We start from the raw sequence: 19,634 nt of genomic DNA on the forward strand, positions 1-19,634 counted from the left end.
ACTCCAGTTTTTATCGCATGCTAATACTGGAAAATGTTTAATAATGTTGCAAATACACACAGATTTGCAACATTATTAAAAAACATTTTCCAGTATTAGCATGCGATAAAAACTCGAGTGAGGTGGCTAGGATTAAATAAAAGGTTGGATTTGATCCTTCAATACTAAACATCTATTCCCATATATTCTATATGTTACGCATGAAATTATTTTACGTTTGTCTAGAGTTTTATTGGTTATATAATAGTTCAGGAGGGAGTGGCTGCATGACCCCTTGTTTGGTCCGGTGCGGTTTCCTCCTCCTATAAAAGTGAAGATTTAATGCCTGTTCAATGGTCATGAGTAAGGGCTGTAATCGTTTTGTTGCCTGAAACGTGTAGACCAATATCTTCTGTACCTGGATGTTTTTAATTTTTGTATGAAATAAAGTGCTCCTGGAATTTCTCAAAGGAAAGGCTGGGCAAACCTCTTTTTTCACTTATGCTTGATATCAATGTATTTTAAAACTGAGAGGAATGAACAACTTGGGGTGTTACTGGTAGGAAGCATCACTTATTCAATTTAGTAGTTTGCACAAAATACCATTTATCTCATCTGAACATTTCAATCTCGATCATTTAGACCTATATATCTTTCCTAATCCACCTTCTGTCTAAAGGCCTCTTTATACTGGCCGATGATCCAGTCAAGTATTGGGAAGGAGTGTTGAAGGAACGTGCCTTCCCAATAATTGCCCTGTGTAAAGGTGCTGCCAATCACCCAATGAACTAGCAAATGCTTGTTCAGTAGGTGAATGCACTGTTGAGTCTAACACTAAACAGGTCCTATATAGAATAGGATCTGCTGCCCAGAAATAATGAAACTATAGGGACAAGGGTCATCTGGGGCAGCAAGGTGTTTGTGGTTAGCACTGGTGCATTGCAGCACTGTGATCCTTGGTTCAAATCTGACCAAGTACAACCTCTGTATGGAGTTTTTATGTTCTACCCGTGTTTGTGTGTTTCCTCCCACACAAAGACATACTGATAGGGACCTTAGATTGTGAGCCCCACTGGGGGACAGTTGGATGCTAATGTCTGTAAAGCGCTGCGGAATATAGTAGCGCTATATAAGTGCATAAAATAACTAAATACATTTTAGCCATCACTCATCTCCATACAGAGGAGGTGATTGCTGAATAGAAATGCAGCTCTCACCTCCACTCATGATCAGGCAATAATCTGGAATAAATGGTTCATACCTGATAACTGCCACAGTTGGCCCACTCCAGGCATTAATTCTGGAGTGATGAATCACATTTCACTATCACCAGTCTGTTTGATAAATCTGAATCCACCAAAAGGCATAGTGCCTACTGTAAAATGTGATAGAGGTTATTGTAGAACTTTTTGTCAGGGTTTAGCTAAACCCCTAATTTCCAGTTAAGAGTAATGTTAATGCTACACGCCAAGTAATTTTAAAATATTTTATGCAAATCATTTTATGGCAACAATTTAGTGAAGGCCTTCTTCCTGTTCCATCGTGTCTGTGTCCATAAATACCTTGTTGCATAAGTACGGTGTGGAGAAACCCAAGTGGCTGCACAGAACCCTAATCTCAATTTTATCAAGCACCTTTGGTATGAATTGGAACACTGATTTCGAGTCAGACATTCCAATTCAACATCAGTACCAGGCCTCATTAATGTGTTTTTTTTCCCCCCCAAAATCCCACAGACACATCCCAAAATCTTTTGGCAATCCTTCCCAAAAGAATGGAGGAAGTTATAGCCGCAGAATTTGCCCCAACTCCATATTAACTCCTGTGAGTTTGGAATTGGATGTCAAACAAGCTTAGATATTATCGTCAGTTGCCCACATTCCTTTGGCCATATTATGTACATTTAGTATGTGTGAGTGCATCCAGTCATTTGTTGTATCACAGAAAACCAAAATAAGTTTAAATTGTAATAGCAAACTGTTTACAATAGTGACAACACATCTTAACTGCCTGGTAAACCGATATGGCCAAACGTATTGTGACTAATCTCATAAGCGTTTTGAAATTTGGCAGAAATTCTGCCAGAACACCCTGCTGGATTTCTAAATGCCAATGTGAAAGTAGCTTAACAACCATTGTAGTGTTTAGGGATTGGGCATACTAGATGGGCCAAATGGTTCTTATCTGCCGACACATTCTATGTTTCTATCTAGTACATGGATTGCAGGATAAATTCTTAGATGGCCTCCAAGCTACACAGAGGCTGTGAATACAATCTGCTAATATATTTTTCATACTACTAGTAAGGAATTGATATTGGAAAACATTTTTCCAAAAATACCAAAATGGAACAACAAGTTAATGCTTAATGTATTACCTAAATAATTCTCATCTTGGCAAGACGCAGTGTGTGCCTTCAGCAGCATGGGTCACAATCTAAGTCTTACAGCTTAACCAAGTATTTACCATTTGTATGCAGATTTTAACACTTTTAACAAAATTATCTTGGCATTTATACATCAGAAATGGAAATGTTTTCCATGTTGATCTTTCTTAGTGCTCTATCCACTTCAGGGTGGAATACCTCTCTGCAAGGGATGTCCTTAACTGTAGAGAGTGTGTCTTATCTCTAGTCTCCACCAAGCATGTTACCTGTATAAATGAGAAACAAAAGCTGATTAAACCTACATTTTTATCTGTGCTTAGTAGTTGGAGAGATTTGATTTAAAACAGCCACATGGACATAAAAAATCTGTTAGAAAAAAAACCTATTTTTGTGGAAGAATGTTGAGCATGCTCTGTGACCTATAAGGAGGCCACTGAACAGGGAGGAGGGGAGATGTGTCCATCACCTAAGGTCAACGGTGCCTGTGTTATCTGTCTCCATCTTTATACCATAACAGTTGTGTTGCCTTCATGTAAGGCCTTATGCACAGAACCATATTTTTCATCCATGTGCTATCCACATTTTTTTTTGCAAGTAGCGCACTGGCCCAATAATTTCTATGAGGCCATGCAAACAACACATAGAACACATACTATTCTTGTCCGTATTGTGAATGAGAATAGCCCTTTCTTTTGATGGGAGTAAGAAATATGCAGAAATGAAAGTTATCCGGGTCTGGTATTGCAGCGATTTGGATGGCAAGATTAAAGCTGCCTTCTGTTGCTTATAACAGAGTTTGATAGATGTTATGTAGTTTGATGTGTTAGGGTTTAAAATTGTATTGTTTTTTTTTTATTTTTGATGTGTTATGCAAAAGCTATGTTCACATCAGCGTTAAAATCCACTGCTTGGTAGTCTCTGGGCAGGGGCAGGCCCAACCCCTGAGCTGGTCCTCCTTCCTACGGGGGTCGAGAGTTGAAGGTTGGTAGTTGAACAGTGAGCAGCACCAGCAGGAACCAGTGTCCTATGGGGAGTTGCAGAGTTACAAGTGGGGCCTATAAGAGAAATGCCTAAAGCTGAACCACACAGAGTGTTGGAAGCAACGTTATTGAAGGTTAATTAGCCATTCTGGTTGGTGCAGGGACCACTGCCTGTAAAGATAATGCAAATATATTGGCTTTGGACTTTTGACTTCCCCACATTTTGATTAGGGACCTTAGGCCTACACACCTAGTCATCTGAGAGAAAGACAGATTACAAGCCTGTTAAAGGACTATACCCTGCAGGGGATATTATAGAACCACACTTTGGGAGAATATTGCAGTTGAGGAAAACTTCACAATGAGGCTTAATCAGAGTGAAGCATAGTGGTATCTAAAGACTGTGTCTAGATGGGGCACACAGAGTTCATTATTTTGTCCAACGGGAAGCTTATTGTGGCTGTTAACAAGACCTGTGCCTACTTTGCCAAAAGTTTGCAATAAATTTCCTGTTACTTGTTTGACCAATCTAACCTAATCTTGGTGTTGTGGCTTCCTGCAACCTAAGATACTTGCCTTGCACCTCATCCCAATCCTCCACACCAATGTCACCTCATCATACATTGGGCAGAAGACCTCTCTTTTTAGGGTGTGCCTTGGGGGAATTTAGGTGCTCCCCCTCACTGTGCACATGGTACTAGGGGAGCGCCAGTGCAGGGCTTTTGCCACTGTTCGAACTATTACTCTTGATCTTGTTCCTGGCGCCCTTCCCACATGGGGCACGATGTTGGATTGTTTACAGAAATATGGGTACAGCTGTGGCTTGAAGCCTGATAATGCTGAGAAGTGAATAAATTAACTTATATATAGAGTTGTAAACTTTTATAAATCTAGCTAGTTAGAGCTAAAACAAGTAAAACAGGAACTTTATAAGAAAAACTTATTAATTCATGTTTTCCAGTTCTCTAAATGCAGTGAAAAATGTACACTAAGGAATTGTTTCATAATTTTCATGGCTATGTCCAGGGATGTGTACAGTATATACAATATGCAAATATATTTGTTCTTATCTCCAAAGATATACAAAATTGCTAGCGTGTTCACAGAAAGTAAAATTATGTAAAAATGGCATCTTGATAAAAAAAATTCCATATATACATTTTGCCAGACCTCTTACAAAATCTAATTTAAAAAACTTGAACCAGAAACTTGTTTAAAGGTATGTGTCAGCTAATCTAACTATTTGTAACCCAAGCCAAGGCTACATAGTTCCTACCTAACACAATGAAAAACATGCCATTGTATTATGTGCAGAAAAATAGCTTTCATTCATATACTAATGTTGTCTCAAAGTGCCCAGTGGAGCATGCATAACTGTTATAGCAGCCCAGACACCCTTCTGCTTGAGCCCAAGCCCTTCTCTTTACTTGTTCCCTGTACCCAGGGCTTGTGTTAGAGGGGACAAACTGGGCAATTACCAACACCAACATACTGTGTCGGGGTACGGGAGCGCATAGTTCCCTGCCACGCTGCCGATCACTGCCATAGGCTTCAGGCCTATGCGGCAGTGAAATACCAGCGTACGCGTGCATGATGACATCATTGCGCGCGCCTGTGTCAGGACGCAGCACAGTGAAGTGTGCATGCCTGCCATCACGCACCTGGACATAGGTGAGTATTTAGCTTTTATTTATTTTTTATGTGCCAACTTTGGGGGACATGGGGGGGGACACAGGAGGACATGTGAAGAGACAGTACATTGGGGGGAAATTGCAGTATGGAGGCAAATTATTATGGGAGGGATTACTATGTGGGGGGAAATTATTATGGTAGGGATTACTATGTGGGGGCAAATTACTATGTGGGGCAATATGGGGGAAACTACTGTGTGGGGCAGTGTGGGGGAAACTACTGTGTGGGTGCAGTGTGGGGGAAACTACTGTGTGGGTGCAGTGTGGGGGAAACTACTGTATGGGTGCAGTGTGGGGGAAACTACTATGTGGGGGCAGTGTGGGGAAAACTACTGTCTGGGGGAGTGTGGGGGAAATTACTGTGTGGGGCAGTGTGGGGGAAACTACTGTTTGGAGGAAACTACTGTGTGGGGCATTGTGGGGGAAACTACTGTTTGGGGGTGTCGGGGAAACTACTGTATGAGGCAGTGTGGGGGGGAGGAACTGCAGTGTGGGGGAAATTACTGTGTGGGGGAAACTACTTTGTGTGCAGTTTTGGGGAAACCACTGTGTGGGGGGAATTACTATGGGGGAGCAGTGTGGGGGAAATTACTGTGTGGGGGCAATGTGGGGGAAACTACTGTGTGGGGCAGTGTGGGGGAAATTACTGTGTGTGGGAAACTACTGTATGGGGTAAACTACTGTGTGGGGACAGTGTGGTAGAAATTACTATGTGGGGGGGGGGAATTGATATGGGGGAGCAGTGTGGGGGAAACTACTGTGTGGGGGCAATGTAGGGGAAACTACTGTGTGGGGCTGTGTGGGGTAAACTACTGTATGGGGTAAACTACTGTGTGGGGGCAGTGTGGTAGAAATTATTGTGTGGAGGGGAAATTTACTATGGGGGAGCAGTGTGTGGGGGGGGGGGATTACTATGGGGGGAATACTATATGGGGCAGCCTTGGGGGCATTGCTATTGGGGAGGCACTGTAGGGGAAATTCTATTATTTTTGGGGTCACTATACAGGGATTATTACCTGGTGCACAATATAGGGTGTTATTTTTACTGGGGCACTCTAGGGGACATTATAGCTGCTGTGGACACTATAGGGACATTTGGGGTAATTTATCAAACTGTTGTAAACTAGAACTGGCTTAGTTGCCCATAGCAGCCAATTAGATCTCACCTTTCATTTTTGACAGCTCTTTTGGAAATCCAGTTCTACGTTGATCAGCAGGTGTCCCGGGAGCAGGACGTGAGCCGATCTGATATTGATGACCTATCCTAAAGATAATCTTATACACCTTGCTGGTACTGTATTACACTGCAGTTTCTCTGCATGAAAAACCATGTGTAATCCGCAATCGGTACAGGCAGGCTGTGTGAATGTGTTGTTTGTGCAATATTTCTTTTGGGACCCCACTTAAAATTTTGCTGAGGGCCACACTTTATCTAAAACTGTCCCTGCACGTACTTTCCCTTGCTCCATTCAGCCTGCCCCCTCCACTGTGACATTACAATCCTCCTTCAACTCCGGACGGCTGGTTACCATTGTTCCTCAGCGAAATCCACTGTCTGCACTTGCACATTGAATGTCCTGCGGTGGGCATCAGCCTCGCTATACTTAATACATACAGTTAGAGGATCGTGACATTGCAGTGGAGGGGGCGGGCTGGATGGAGCAAGGGAAGGTACAGGGAACAAGTAAAGAGGAGGGCTTGGGCTCCAGCAGAAGACGTGCCTGTGCTCCTATACAGTTACACATGCCCACTGGGCACTTGGAGACTGCATTAGCATATGAATCAAAGTTATTTTTCTGCACTTTGGAAGTACACATAATACAAACAATGGTATGGTTTTCATTGTGTTAAGGTGAATTTAGACTGGAAGACAATCTGCCTGTGTGAATGTGCCGCCAATCACTTGATGAACGGGCAAAGCACTCGTTAATTGGGCGAAATGGTTGTCAGTGCAGGCACATACATTATCGTTTCTGGGCAGCAGATCGTGTTGTTTAAACAGCGATCTGCTACGAGAAACAATGTAGATGTATGAGGATGAGCGATCACAATAGCGACTGCTCGTCCTCATTCTGAATGAGCAGCCGCCTGTCGGGAAGGAACGCTTTCTTCCCGAAAATCTGCTGCTCATCTGCAAGTGTAAATCCACCTTTAGGCAAAACTATGTAGCCTTGGCTTGGGTTACATATAGTTACATTAGCTGACAGATTCCCTTTAAAGATAGGCAAATCTTTAATTTGCTGATAAACATGGTATTTTTTCTTCTCTAGAAATAAACATAAAAAGCAGATGTTGCTCTGTATATGCTTTCCTTCATCAAAAATGTCCCGGAGTATTGCAGAATGGAACTTTTCATCCTTTTCGGAAAAATTGTTATATAACAGCAGTAAATAAGACGGACTGTAATAATGGAAGCCTTATGAGTATGCTTATGCAGCATGCACACATGTACAAATGGATGTCACATACATACTGTACATGACAGATACAGCAAGGGTATAGCCGCTGTGACAGTGAGGGGTTGTCTGGCAAGGCAGGTATTTTCCTCCCAGCATGTGCGGCTGGGCTGATTTCCAGCCAGGTGAGGTCAAATACCGGACTGGAGTTTAAGTGCCGGTCCCGATTTTGGCAGCACCTGGCTGTCCTTAAATACATGTGTTGTGCTGGAGGGCTGAGAGCCGCACGCTGGGGAAACAGGCCCCCTAAAGTCTGCTGTGTACTACTGGAGGCAGAACTGCCAGCAAAGTGACTTGTGTTATATGAACTTTCCATTGCAATTGCCTCAAGTGTGAATAAGGCTACTTTCACACCTGCGTTCGATCGGATCCGTTCTGAACGGATCCGCTCATATTAATGCAGACGGAGGCTCCGTTCAGAACGGATCCGTCTGCATTATAACTTAGAAAAATGTTCTAAGTGTGAAAGTAGCCTGAGCGGATCCGTTCAGACTTTACATTGAAAGTAAATGGGGGACGGATCCGCTTGAAGATTGAGCCATATGGTGTCATCTTCAAGCGGATCCGTCCCCATTGACTTCCATTTTAAGTCTGGACGGATCCGCTCGCCTCCGCACGGCCAGGCGGACACCCGAACGCTGCTTGCAACGTTCAGGTGTCCGCTCACTGAGCGCTGGCAGACGGATGCATTCTCAGTGGATCCGCCTCCACTGAGAATGCATTAAGGCCAGACGGCTGCGTTCAGGGCCGCTTGTGAGCCCCTTCAAACGGAGCTCACGAGCGGACACCTGAATGCAGGTGTGAAAGTAGCCTAAACACTGACGTTTTGAGTTAAGAACTTGTATTTTGCCTCTGTACTGCACTCGCTTACCCTATCTACCAGAGCAAAACCCCACACCGCACAGACCTGTAGCATGTCTGCAGATACAGCAGCAACATCCACATCAAATGGTGCAAATTTTGATACAGATCCCATCCTCTACATTGCAAATGGTGAAATCAGCTGAAGAAGTGAATTGACATACTGAGGATATAAAATCCACACCGAACAACAAGTCATGTGCAGATTTTGATGTGGAAATTCTGCGTGTGGTTGAAATCTCATCTTCTTTTGTTGGTAGTGTAAATGCTTCAGATTTTCTGCATGCAATTGCTCTGCAGGACTCCACAGCATATTCGCCATGTGTGCCTGTACCTTAAGGCCTCTTGCACACGAGCGTATTTTTATTCCGTTTCCATTTTTTTTTGCAGACCATATATGGAATCATTCATTTCAATGGGTCCGCAAAAAAAAAAAAACGGAAGGTACTCTGTGTGCATTTCGTTTCCGTATTTCTGTTCCGCCAAAAAATATAACATGTCCTGCTATTGTCCGCATTACGGACAAGGATAGTACTGTTCTATGAAGGGCCAGCTGTTCCATAAAATACGGAATGCACACGGATGTCATCCGTATTTTTTGCGGACCGCTAAATACATACAGTCGTGTGCAAATAGGCCTAAGTGTGTTAGTTCTAAAGTAAATAATGCCACCATACACTACACACAGATTGCTGCCATACTGAATTGTGCCAAGCTCTGGACTTATGTCCTATACACAGGAGAGGGAATATGTATCTGATCAGTGGGGGTCTGACCTTTTTGGCTCCCCCAATCCTGAGAATTGGGGTACTGTACCTCCATATAAATGGAACGCGCCTAGCAGTAAGGCATGCAGTAGGACGTGTAGCAGTAATCTGGCACTGAGCCTCCATTCATTCTCTATACAAATGCAAAAAATAGCTAAGTTCTGTACTCGGCTATCTTCATCAGTCCCATCGAGAATGAATCTCACATGTGCAACCTACCTCTCTGTTCACAGGGGGCCCAGGACCCATTTTCTCAGAAACGGTGGGGGTTCCAGCAGTCAGATCGTCACAATAACATACTTATCCCGTATCTCATGAATTAGGATAACTGCCTTTGACAGCAGATTTTCATAAGCAAACATTTTATTTTTGGAGAATTTAAGTTTCCATAAACTTAAAAGTAAACCAGCCTTACATAAAGCTGTAATTCTTACATGTCATATATGTTCTTGATCTTCCTCTTAGGGGCCCTTTTACACTAGAAAAGTTTTATTTGATGGGAGGCTCATAAACCATGTAAAATGTCAGAAAGTAATGATCAGGAAAGGCTGCTAACATACAATAGTCTGCTGCATCACTTTACTTGTTTCCCTACAATCCATCATGTGGCTGCAAAATTTGAAGATTTTGAATGATAAATGGTCTGACAGACTGTGTGTGTCATGTGTTATGCAATGAAATATAAGTAAACAGGGTGAAAAACAAATAGAGGAAAATAATCCCTATACTCTCTACTTAAAGGCGTTTAACAGGATTTCTGTACTGATAACCTATCCTCAGGATAGGTCATCACTATCTAATCAGTGGGGTTTTTGAGAAGGCACGGATGGTCCTTGGTAAGCACAGAGAAGGCCTCAGTGCTCATAGCAGTGCCAGTGCCTTCTCAAAACAGCTAATCAATAGGGGTACCGGGTGTTGGACCCCCACCAATCAGATACTGATGACTAGAGATGAGCGAATTTCTCAAAAATTCGATTCGGACGGTTCAACGAATTTTCTGAAAAGATCTGATTCAATCCGAATTTATTTGCGATGAATCGCGTTAAAAACAGCTATTTCCTGGCTGCAGAGAGCCTGTATAGTGGTGTAGAACACTGTGCCCTGCACTAACACGCATATGGAGTCTACTGCGGTAGTGAAACAATACTGTGAGTCACTGCACACTTCCCTTATTTGGGCAGTTACGGAGCCAAAACTGACCAAATAACTCAAGTGTGAACTCAGCCTTACAGGTCGATGTTGAACCGTTCAGATGCCAAAGATCCTACTGTCGTGTGAAAGAGCGCACTCCTTTTACACCGTCGTCAGCTGATTCCACATAGATGTCTTCAGAATCTTTTCTATTAAACGCTTATACAAGTAGAGCCCCTTGACAGAGTGGAGAGGGTGCCAGCAGTAAGTTTGTGTTGACGTCACTGATTATTTTGCCCTTCCTCTGATCCATCAGACCACTAACCCCCCCCAAAAAATGGATCCTGTCTGTTTAGCATCTGCCTTCACTCGGTCAACATTTGGTCAGTAATCCATCAGTATTGCTAAAGCAAAAAAAAAACAGGAGTGGATCCAAAACATAGATGACACGTGAATGGAATATTTGCATGTCTTCTGTGTTTTCTACCCACTACTGCTTTTGGCTACCAAATCAGAAGTCAATTCTGAAGGAACCATACAGGCCTTCCAGCTGCTACACAGACAGGATCCGTTGTGCTTCTCATTTTTCCTTCCTTCTGACAGATCAGAAGAGTCAAATAAATGATGATGTCAACAGGCCAAAATGGCCCAGTCATGGAGAGGGGAGGGTGGGAGAACAGCTTGAGAAGTCCACAGAGTGGCCCAATGACATAGTGTTGAGGTAGCAGCAGCATAAGGAGACCACAGAGTGGCCCAGTGACATAGTGTTGAGTTAGCAGCAGCAGCATCAGGAGGAGACCAAAGAATGGCCCATTTACATAGTGTTGAGGTGACAGCAGCATGAGGAAGCCACAGAGTGGCCCAGTGATAGTGTTGAGTTAGCAGCAGCATGAGGAGACCAAAGAATTGCTCATTTACATAGTGTTGAGGTGGCAGCAGCATGAGGAAGCCACAGAGTCTCCCAGTGACATAGTGTTGAGTTAGCAGCAGCACGAGGAGGCCACAGACTGGCAAGGTGAAAGTGGCAGCAGCATTAGGAGGCCACAGACTGGCAAGGTGACATAGTGTAAAGGTGGCATCAGCAACAGCATGAGGAGGCCACAGAGTGGCTCAGTCACATAGTGTTGAGATAGCAGCAGCATGAGGAGACCACAGAGTGGTAAGGTGATATAGTGTGGAGGTGGCAGCAGCATGAGGAGGCCACAGACTGGCAAGGTGACATAGTGTGGAGGTGGCATAGAGCAGCAGCATGAGGAGACCACAGAGTGGCAAGGTGACATAGTGTGAAGGTGGCAGCAGCAGCATGAGGAGGCCACACACTGGCAAGGTGACATAATGTGAAGGTGGCATCAGCAGCAGCATGAAAAGGCCACAGAGTGGCCCAGTGACATAGTGTTGATTTAGCAGCAGCATGAGGAGGCCACAGAGTGTCAAGGTGACATAGTGTGGAGGTGGCAGCAGCATAAAGAGGCCACAGACTAGCAAGGTGACATAGTGTGGAGTTCGCAGCAGCAGCATGAGGAGGCCGCGGAGTGGCACAATGGCAGAGTTTGGAGGTGTCAGCAGCATGAGGAGACCACAGAGTGGCACAATGACATAATGTGGAGGTGGCAGCAGCAGCATGAGGAGGGCACAGACTGGCAAGGTGACATAGTATGGTGGTGGCAGCAGCAGCATGAGTAGGCCACAGAGTGGCAAGGTGACATAGAGTGGAGGTGGCAGCAGCAGCAGCATGAGGAGGCCACAGAGTGGCACAATGACGTAGTGTGGAGGTGGCGGCAGCAGCAGCATGAGGAGGCCACAGAGTGGCATGATAACATAGTGTGGAGGTGGCAGCAGCAGCATGAGTAGACGTGAGTGGTGAGTTGGCAGCATCATCAGGAGACCACAGAGGAACCCGGTGACATAGTGGGGAGGTGGGTGGCAATAACAGTACCCGCTGACTATGGTGGCTATAGGAAGGAGCACTTGGCATCAGGCAGGTGGCAGCATCGGAATAGTAGCTGAGGCAGGTAGCCAGAAGAAACCGGTCTCTTGTCAAGGTTTGGGTGAGGCAGCATGGATGATCTAATCTGATGCATCAGGTATCGGTGGGTGGAAATCCTGGCTGATCCACTCCTAATTCATCTTGACAAAGGTCAGTCTCTCTCTACATTTTGGGTGGACAGGTGAGTTCCCCTTGGGGTAACTATGGCCCCGCCGCACTAAGCACCCGCTCTGATGCCACACCACTAGCCGGGCAGGACAGCGTTTCTAGGGAAAACTCGGCCAGTTTCGGCCACAAATCCAGTTTGGCTGCCCAGTAGTCCAGCGGATATTTAATGTGGGGTGGCAGGGTACTGTCCAAATATGCCACCACCTGCTGGTTCAGGTTCTGCTCCAGGCCTAGCTGCTGTTGGTGAGTAGTTTCTTCACTAGGCAGGTTAAGAAAGCTGCTCATCATCGACTCTAGACTCAAGCTGCTGCTGATGGAGCTGGTACTGCTCCTAACCCCCCCACCCCACCACAGCATCCATCGCATGTGGAACGAGAGTGCACCCTGGTCAGATCTGCGAGAATCTGGATGATGGCGCAGATAGGCAGTGGCCAACTGACTACATAGGATGTCTCTATAGTAGTTCATTTTGTCCTCCCTCTCAGCGGGTGTAAAAATGGCCCCCATTTTGGACCGGTAGCGAGGGTCCAACAAGGTGGAAAGCCAGTAGTCATCCCTCTGCTGAATGGTGACAATTTGGCTGTCACTACCCAAGCAAGTGAGCATGCAGCTGGCCATTTACTAAAATGACTTGGAGGGACACCCTGCCTCCATCTCCATTACATACTGCCACGGTGTGCCTGGGTCATCTGCCTCATCTTCTTCATCTCCCTCTTGCTCCTACGGCTGCTTCTGCTCCTCCTCTCCTGTCACCTGTGTAGAAAAACCACCCATTTCTCTACACATTCCTTGTGCTCCAATGTTCTCCTCCTCCAGTTCAGCACCCACAGGGCTCATGTGGCCGTGAGATGTAGGCGCCACTTCTCCAGTCCCCTGACCAGCCAGATTAACCAGCATCTGTTCCAGGAAATGAAGTAGTGGAATGACGTTCATTCCATAGTCCTGGCGACTGACAAATAGCGTGGCATCCTCAAAGGGCACGAGCAAATGGCAGGTGTCACGCATGTGCTGCCACTGGCTGACATCAAAGTTACACAGGGGAGTTCTGTCCGCTTGGATCATCAAGAAATCGTTTATGGCCTTTCTCTGTTCATATAGTCCGTCCAACATATGGAGGGTGGAATTCCAACTGGTGGAAACGTCGCATATCAGCCTATGTTGGGGGACGCTGCTGCAGCTCAAGGAGGGCGTGTATCACGACCGGCGTGCCTATCACATACGTGACACAAAGGGAGGGAAAAGGGGAGGCTCTGTCCAAGGGAGAGAGAAAGGTGGTGACCCCTATCTCACCTTGAGGCTAGCACCTGACTGCCCTGATGTCCCTAGACGGGTTCCTCACCCGTACGCCGATCGCGTGCCTAAAACCCTGGCTTTCCCTAAGATGAGCCCTAGATAATGAATAGGGCGGTGGGAACACTAGTCCGCACTACTAACTCTAAAGGAAAACACCAAGGGGAGGACAGACAATACAGACAACATATAATCCCAGGTGGGCGACAACAGAAGACAACAAAAAGCCCAACAGGGATCTGGAGGGTAACACTCTGGAACAACAACCAGGATTCACAGCTCCAGTGGGTCAGTATAGAAGTCCAGGCAGGAAGCTCTATATCTGGCAACTAGAGAAGTGTGAGAGGAGAATATAAGGAGGTTGGGAGTGACAGACAAGAAACAGCTGAGGAGGAGAAGCTATGGATCCCTGAGTGAGACAAAAAGGATAGTAAGGCAAACACAGAAAACTATCATTAAGAAACAGCGTGATCTTTAGACATAGAGCGCGCAGCCACCCGCTGCGACTTCCTGACCCCGGGTATAACGGAGTCAGACGTGGCTCTTGACACCCTCGTGACAGTACCCCCCTTTCTACGAGGGGCCTCCGGACACTCAGGACCAGGTCTCTCCGGATGAGAGGCATGGAAAGCCTGAACTAACCTGTTGGCGTTTACCGCTGACGCTGGAACCCACATTCTTTCCTCGGGGCCGTAACCCCTCCAATGCACCAGATACTGAAGAGAGCGGCGGACCAGACGAGAATCAACAATTTTGGATATTTGAAACTCCAGATTACCATCCACAATAACAGGAGGGGGTGGCAGTGGTGATGGTTCTAGAGGTGGAACATACTTCTTGAGTAACGACTTATGGAAGACGTTATGGATCTTAAAAGTCTGAGGTAGCTCCAGGCGAAAAGCCATGGGGTTAATGACGGCTACTATTTTGTAAGGACCAATGAACCTAGGACCCAGTTTCCAAGAGGGAACCTTGAACTTAATATTCCTAGTAGATAACCACACATAGTCATTCACTCCTAGGTCCGGACCTGGCGACCGTTTCTTAGGGAACCCCAGAAGACCCCCCCCTCTTTGAAAGTACAGAATTGGGGATGAAAACCATATGCACCAAGAAATGGTGACTTGCCCGTGGATTCCTGACGGCGATTATTTATGGCAAACTCGGCTAACGGTAAATATGATGACCACACCTCTTGATTTTCAGACACAAAACACCTTAGATATGTCTCAAGGTTTTGGTTGGTACGCTCAGTCTGTCCATTCGACTGAGGATGGAAAGCTGAGGAAAAAGATAAGTGTACCCCCAAACGGGAACAAAAAGCTTTCCAAAACTTAGAAATAAATTGGGTTCCCCGATCCGAAACCACATCGGAAGGAACCCCGTGAAGCTTCACGATTTCATTGATGAACACCTGAGCAAGAGTCTTAGCATTAGGAAGTGCGGGTAACGCAATGAAGTGTACCATTTTGCTAAACCTGTCTACTACAACCAAGATAACTGTTTTACCTGCAGACAAAGGTAAGTCAGTGATGAAATCCATTGACAGATGTGTCCATGGCCTATTGGGAATGACAAGTGGCAATAAAGACCCTGCAGGACGTGTATGAGAGACTTTCGCGCGTGCACAAGTAGAACAAGTAGACACAAAATTCATTACATCCTGACGCAACCTTGGCCACCAAAAACGACGAGACAATAGCTCCAAGGTTGCTTTACTACCCGGGTGCCCAGCAAGTGCCGAATTATGATGTTCCTTTAATAATTCGAGACGCAGGTTTAACGGTACAAACAATTTCTCTGAGGGGCAAGAGACCGGAGCGTCCCCCTGGGCCTCTAACACCTTCCCCTCCAGAACAGAGTGTACAGCAGAGACAACCACTCCTCTTTGTAAAATGGGTACCGGATCACTAACATTACCCCCTCCAGGGAAACTACGAGATAATGCGTCTGCCTTGGTATTTTTTGCCCCAGGACGATAGGTGATGACAAAGTTAAACCTGGTAAAAAAATAGCGACCACCTAGCTTGCCTAGGGGTGAGATGCTTAGCCGATTCGAGGTACAGAAGGTTTTTGTGATCCGTAATCACCGTGACGGGGTGGATTGCTCCCTCTAAGAAGTGACGCCATTCTTCAAACGCTAGTTTAATCGCTAATAGTTCCCTATTTCCAATATCATAGTTTTTCTCAGCTGTAGATAATTTTTGGGAAAAGAAAGCGCAAGGACGCCATTTGCCAGGAGACGGACCCTGAGACAGTACAGCCCCCACTCCCACCTCTGACGCATCTACTTCAACAATAAAAGGCTGGGAGGCTCTTTTAGAGAGGAAAATGCAATTTTAGCGGCGTCAGACCATTTAAAAAAATCAGTCCCCTTCCTAGTCATGTCAGTAAGGGGTTTGACGATCACTGAATAATTTCTAATGAACTTTCTATAGAAATTTGCAAAACCCAAAAACCGTTGTAGAGCTTTAAGGTTCTCAGGAAGATCCCAATCTAAAATTGCCTGGACCTTCCTAGGATCCATACGGAAACCTGAAGCAGATAATAGATATCCTAGGAACTGTATTTCCTGAACGGCGAAGACACACTTTTCAATTTTTGCATATAATTTATTCGTTTGTAGGACCTGCAGTACCTGTCTGACATGTACTTCATGTGTTTTCAGATCAGCCGAATAAATTAAGATATCATCTAGGTATATCACCACAAACCTGCCGATAAGATGACTAAAAATATCATTAACGAAATGTTGGAAGACAGCAGGAGCATTGGTCAGACCGAAAGGCATGACTAAATTTTCATAATGCCCCTCAGGGGTGTTAAAAGCTGTCTTCCACTCATCCCCTTCCTTGATACGAATCAGATTGTAGGCCCCCCTAAGATCAAGTTCGGAGAACCACTTAGCACCCGCAATCTGATTAAAAAGGTCAGGAATGAGAGGAAGAGGGTATGGGTCTCGGATGGTTATCCGGTTTAGCTCGCGGAAATCTAGGCAAGGACGCAGGCCCCCATCTTTCTTTTTAACAAAGAAAAACCCTGCAGCCACGGGTGAAGAAGAGGGTCTGATGTGTCCCTTTAGCCAGACTCTCGGAGATATAATCTTTCATGGCTTGTCTCTCGGGACCCGAAAGATTATATAACCTGGTCTTGAGTAATTTTGCACCGGGAATCAGGTTAACCGGGCAATCATAAGGACAATGAGGTGGTAACTTCTGACAACCCTTTTCAGAAAAAACGTCCTCAAAGTCCGAAATAAATGTAGGTAGGGTAGCTATGGAGGCGACTAAGCAATTGCTATTTCAGCAATTTTCTCTGCAATGCTCACTCCACTCCAATATCTCCCTGGCCTGCCAATCCACCACAGGATTGTGCGCTACCAACCAGGGAAGACCCAATACCACAGGAGAGGGAAGGCCCTCCAGAACGTAACATGAAAGACACTCATTATGGTGGTCCCCTACCCGAAGGTGTAAGTTATGGACAATGTGAGTGAGGTTTCTCTGAGACAGAGGAGCAGAATCAATAGCGAATATGGGAATAGGTCTCTGCAGCATACAGAGAGACAAACCCATAGTGCGGGCAAAATGGGCATCAATCAAATTTACCCCTGCTCCACTGTCTAAAAAGAAAGAAATAGTCTCCGTCTTAACACCAAAAACAATAACCGCTAGCAACACAAATTGAGATGTTCGTATGGAGGAAACGTATACCCCCCGGCTGACATCCTCCGCACAGCCTGGGGTTAGTGGTTCCGACGGTCTTTTGTTTTTGAGAAAGGAAGGACAGACATTAATGAAATGACCCCTTTCCCCACAGAAAAAACAAGCCCCACGCCTACGGCGAGCCTCAAGAGGATGGACCTGACGAGTAGTTCCTCCTAGCTGCATTGGCTCGTCTAGGTCAGTACAGACTAACTGCTGCTTGGGAGGGGTTACCAATTGCTCAGGAATTTTCAATCTCTCCCTAAGACGTCTATCTATTCTGATAGAGAGGGACATAACAGCATCAAGGGAAAGGGGAGTCTCATACAGCGCAAACGCATCCTTTCGGATAATCCAGAGCAGAACTGACTCCTGAGAGCCGGGTCGTTCCACTGGGTATCCGTAGCCCACCTACGGAACTCTGAGCAATATTCCTCTGCTGGCCGATCTCCCTGTAGGAGTCTCCGTAACTTCGACTCAGCCAGGGCGACTCAGTCAGGGTCATCATATATGAGACCCAAGGCCCCAAAAAAATCATCCACTGACCGGAGAGCCTGGGAACCAGGGGGTAAATAGAACGCCCAGGATTGCGGGTACCCCTGAAGCAGGGAAATAACAACCCCCACCCGCTGTTCTTCATTACCAGAGGAGTAAGGGCGCAGCTTAAAATATAAATTACAGGCCTCACGGAACGTCACAAACTTGTCCCTTCCCCCAGAAAATCTGTCAGGAAGAACAACCTTGGGTTCTGCAGCAACCTGGTTACCCATAGCAACCGCTGGGCTTGCGGTCTGCTGCATTTGCTGCTGTTGCTGGAGGACCGACGCCTTCAATCCTGCCACCTCCAAGGACAGGCCTTGAAGTTGTTTTGCCAAAGCAGCAATAGGATCCATACTGGATTCTAAATAGAGAGAAAAAAAAAAAATAATAATAATAATTTTTTTTCTCTTTTTTTTCTTCCCAAAAAATAAGGGCCAGATATAATATCACGACCGGCGTGCCTATCACATACGTGACACAAAGGGAGGGAAAAGGGGAGGCTCTGTCCAAGGGAGAGAGAAAGGTGGTGACCCCTATCTCACCTTGAGGCTGGCACCTGACTGCCCTGACGTCCCTAGACGGGTTCCTCACCCGTACGCCTTCCTAAAACCCTGGCTTTCCCTAAGATGAGCCCTAGATAGTGAATAGAGCGGTGGAAACACTAGTCCGCACCACTAACTCTAAAGGAAAACACCAAGGGGAGGACAGACAATACAGACAACATATAATCCCAGGTGGGCGACAACAGAAGACAACAAAAAGCCCAACAGGGATCCGGAGGGTAACACTCTGGAACAACAACAACCAGGATTCACAGCTCCAGTGGGTCAGTATAGAAGTCCAGGCAGGAAGCTCTATATCTGCAACTAGAGAAGTGTGAGAGGAGAATATAAGGAGGTTGGGAGTGACAGACAAGAAACAACTGAGGAGGAGAAGCTACGGATCCCTGAGTGAGACAAAAAGGATAGTAAGGCAAACACAGAAAACTATCATTAAGAAACAGCGTGATCTTTAGACATAGAGCGCGCAGCCACCCGCTGCGACTTCCTGACCCCGGGTATAACGGAGTCAGACGTGGCTCCTGACACCCTCGTGACAGCGTGCTTGGCGGTGTATGAGTGGCTGAAGTGCATGCAAAGTTTCCTGGCCATTTTTAGGATGACTTGCAGCTGGGTGGAAGACTTCATAAACTGCTTGACAACCAGATTGAACACGTGCATCATGCAGGGCACATGGCTCAGCCATCCTTGACGCAGCACCGACACCATGTTCTTCCCATTGTCGGTCACCATGGTTCCGATTTTGAGTTGTCGTGGAGAAAGCCAGGATTCAATTTCTTGATGAAGGAGCAGTTCCTCCCCTGTGTGACTCCGTGAGCCCAGGCAAACAAGGTGTAGAACAGCGTGACACCGCCGTGCCCTGCACATATGGTATGCTGGAGGAGCTCTGTGAATTGTCCCTGCAGTGGAGGCTGAGGATACGGTGGTGGATGAGGATGCAGAGGCGGACATTGTTGCAAGACCAACGGCGTGAGGATGTGGAGGCGTCATCTGGCCAAGTTGCTGGTTTGGCTAGGCAGGAACCACATTTACCCAGTGGGTCGTAAAGGACATATCCTTGACCTTGACCGTAGTTACAGCTCCACACGTCGGCGCTGCCGTGCACTTTGGCAGACACTGCAAGGCTCAAGGACT

The 19,634-nt window shown here is 46.0% G+C and overlaps 1 protein-coding gene across 2 annotated transcripts in view; it reads right to left on the bottom strand.

Moving 5' to 3' along the window:
• Window positions 1–1,730: 1,730 nt before the first annotated feature.
• The window catches only part of LOC122942385 (L-threonine ammonia-lyase-like), a 184,283-nt gene continuing 166,379 nt past the window's right edge, over window positions 1,731–19,634 (bottom strand). For both annotated transcript variants that reach the window (XM_044299964.1, XM_044299963.1), the window contains one exon: window positions 1,731–2,631. In XM_044299964.1, coding sequence (XP_044155899.1) covers window positions 2,533–2,631 — 99 coding nt within the window. In that variant the 3' untranslated portion in view covers window positions 1,731–2,532. The remainder of the gene's footprint in view (window positions 2,632–19,634) is intronic.

Source organism: Bufo gargarizans, chromosome 6 (assembly GCF_014858855.1).
Source record: "Bufo gargarizans isolate SCDJY-AF-19 chromosome 6, ASM1485885v1, whole genome shotgun sequence".
NCBI lineage: Eukaryota > Metazoa > Chordata > Amphibia > Anura > Bufonidae > Bufo > Bufo gargarizans.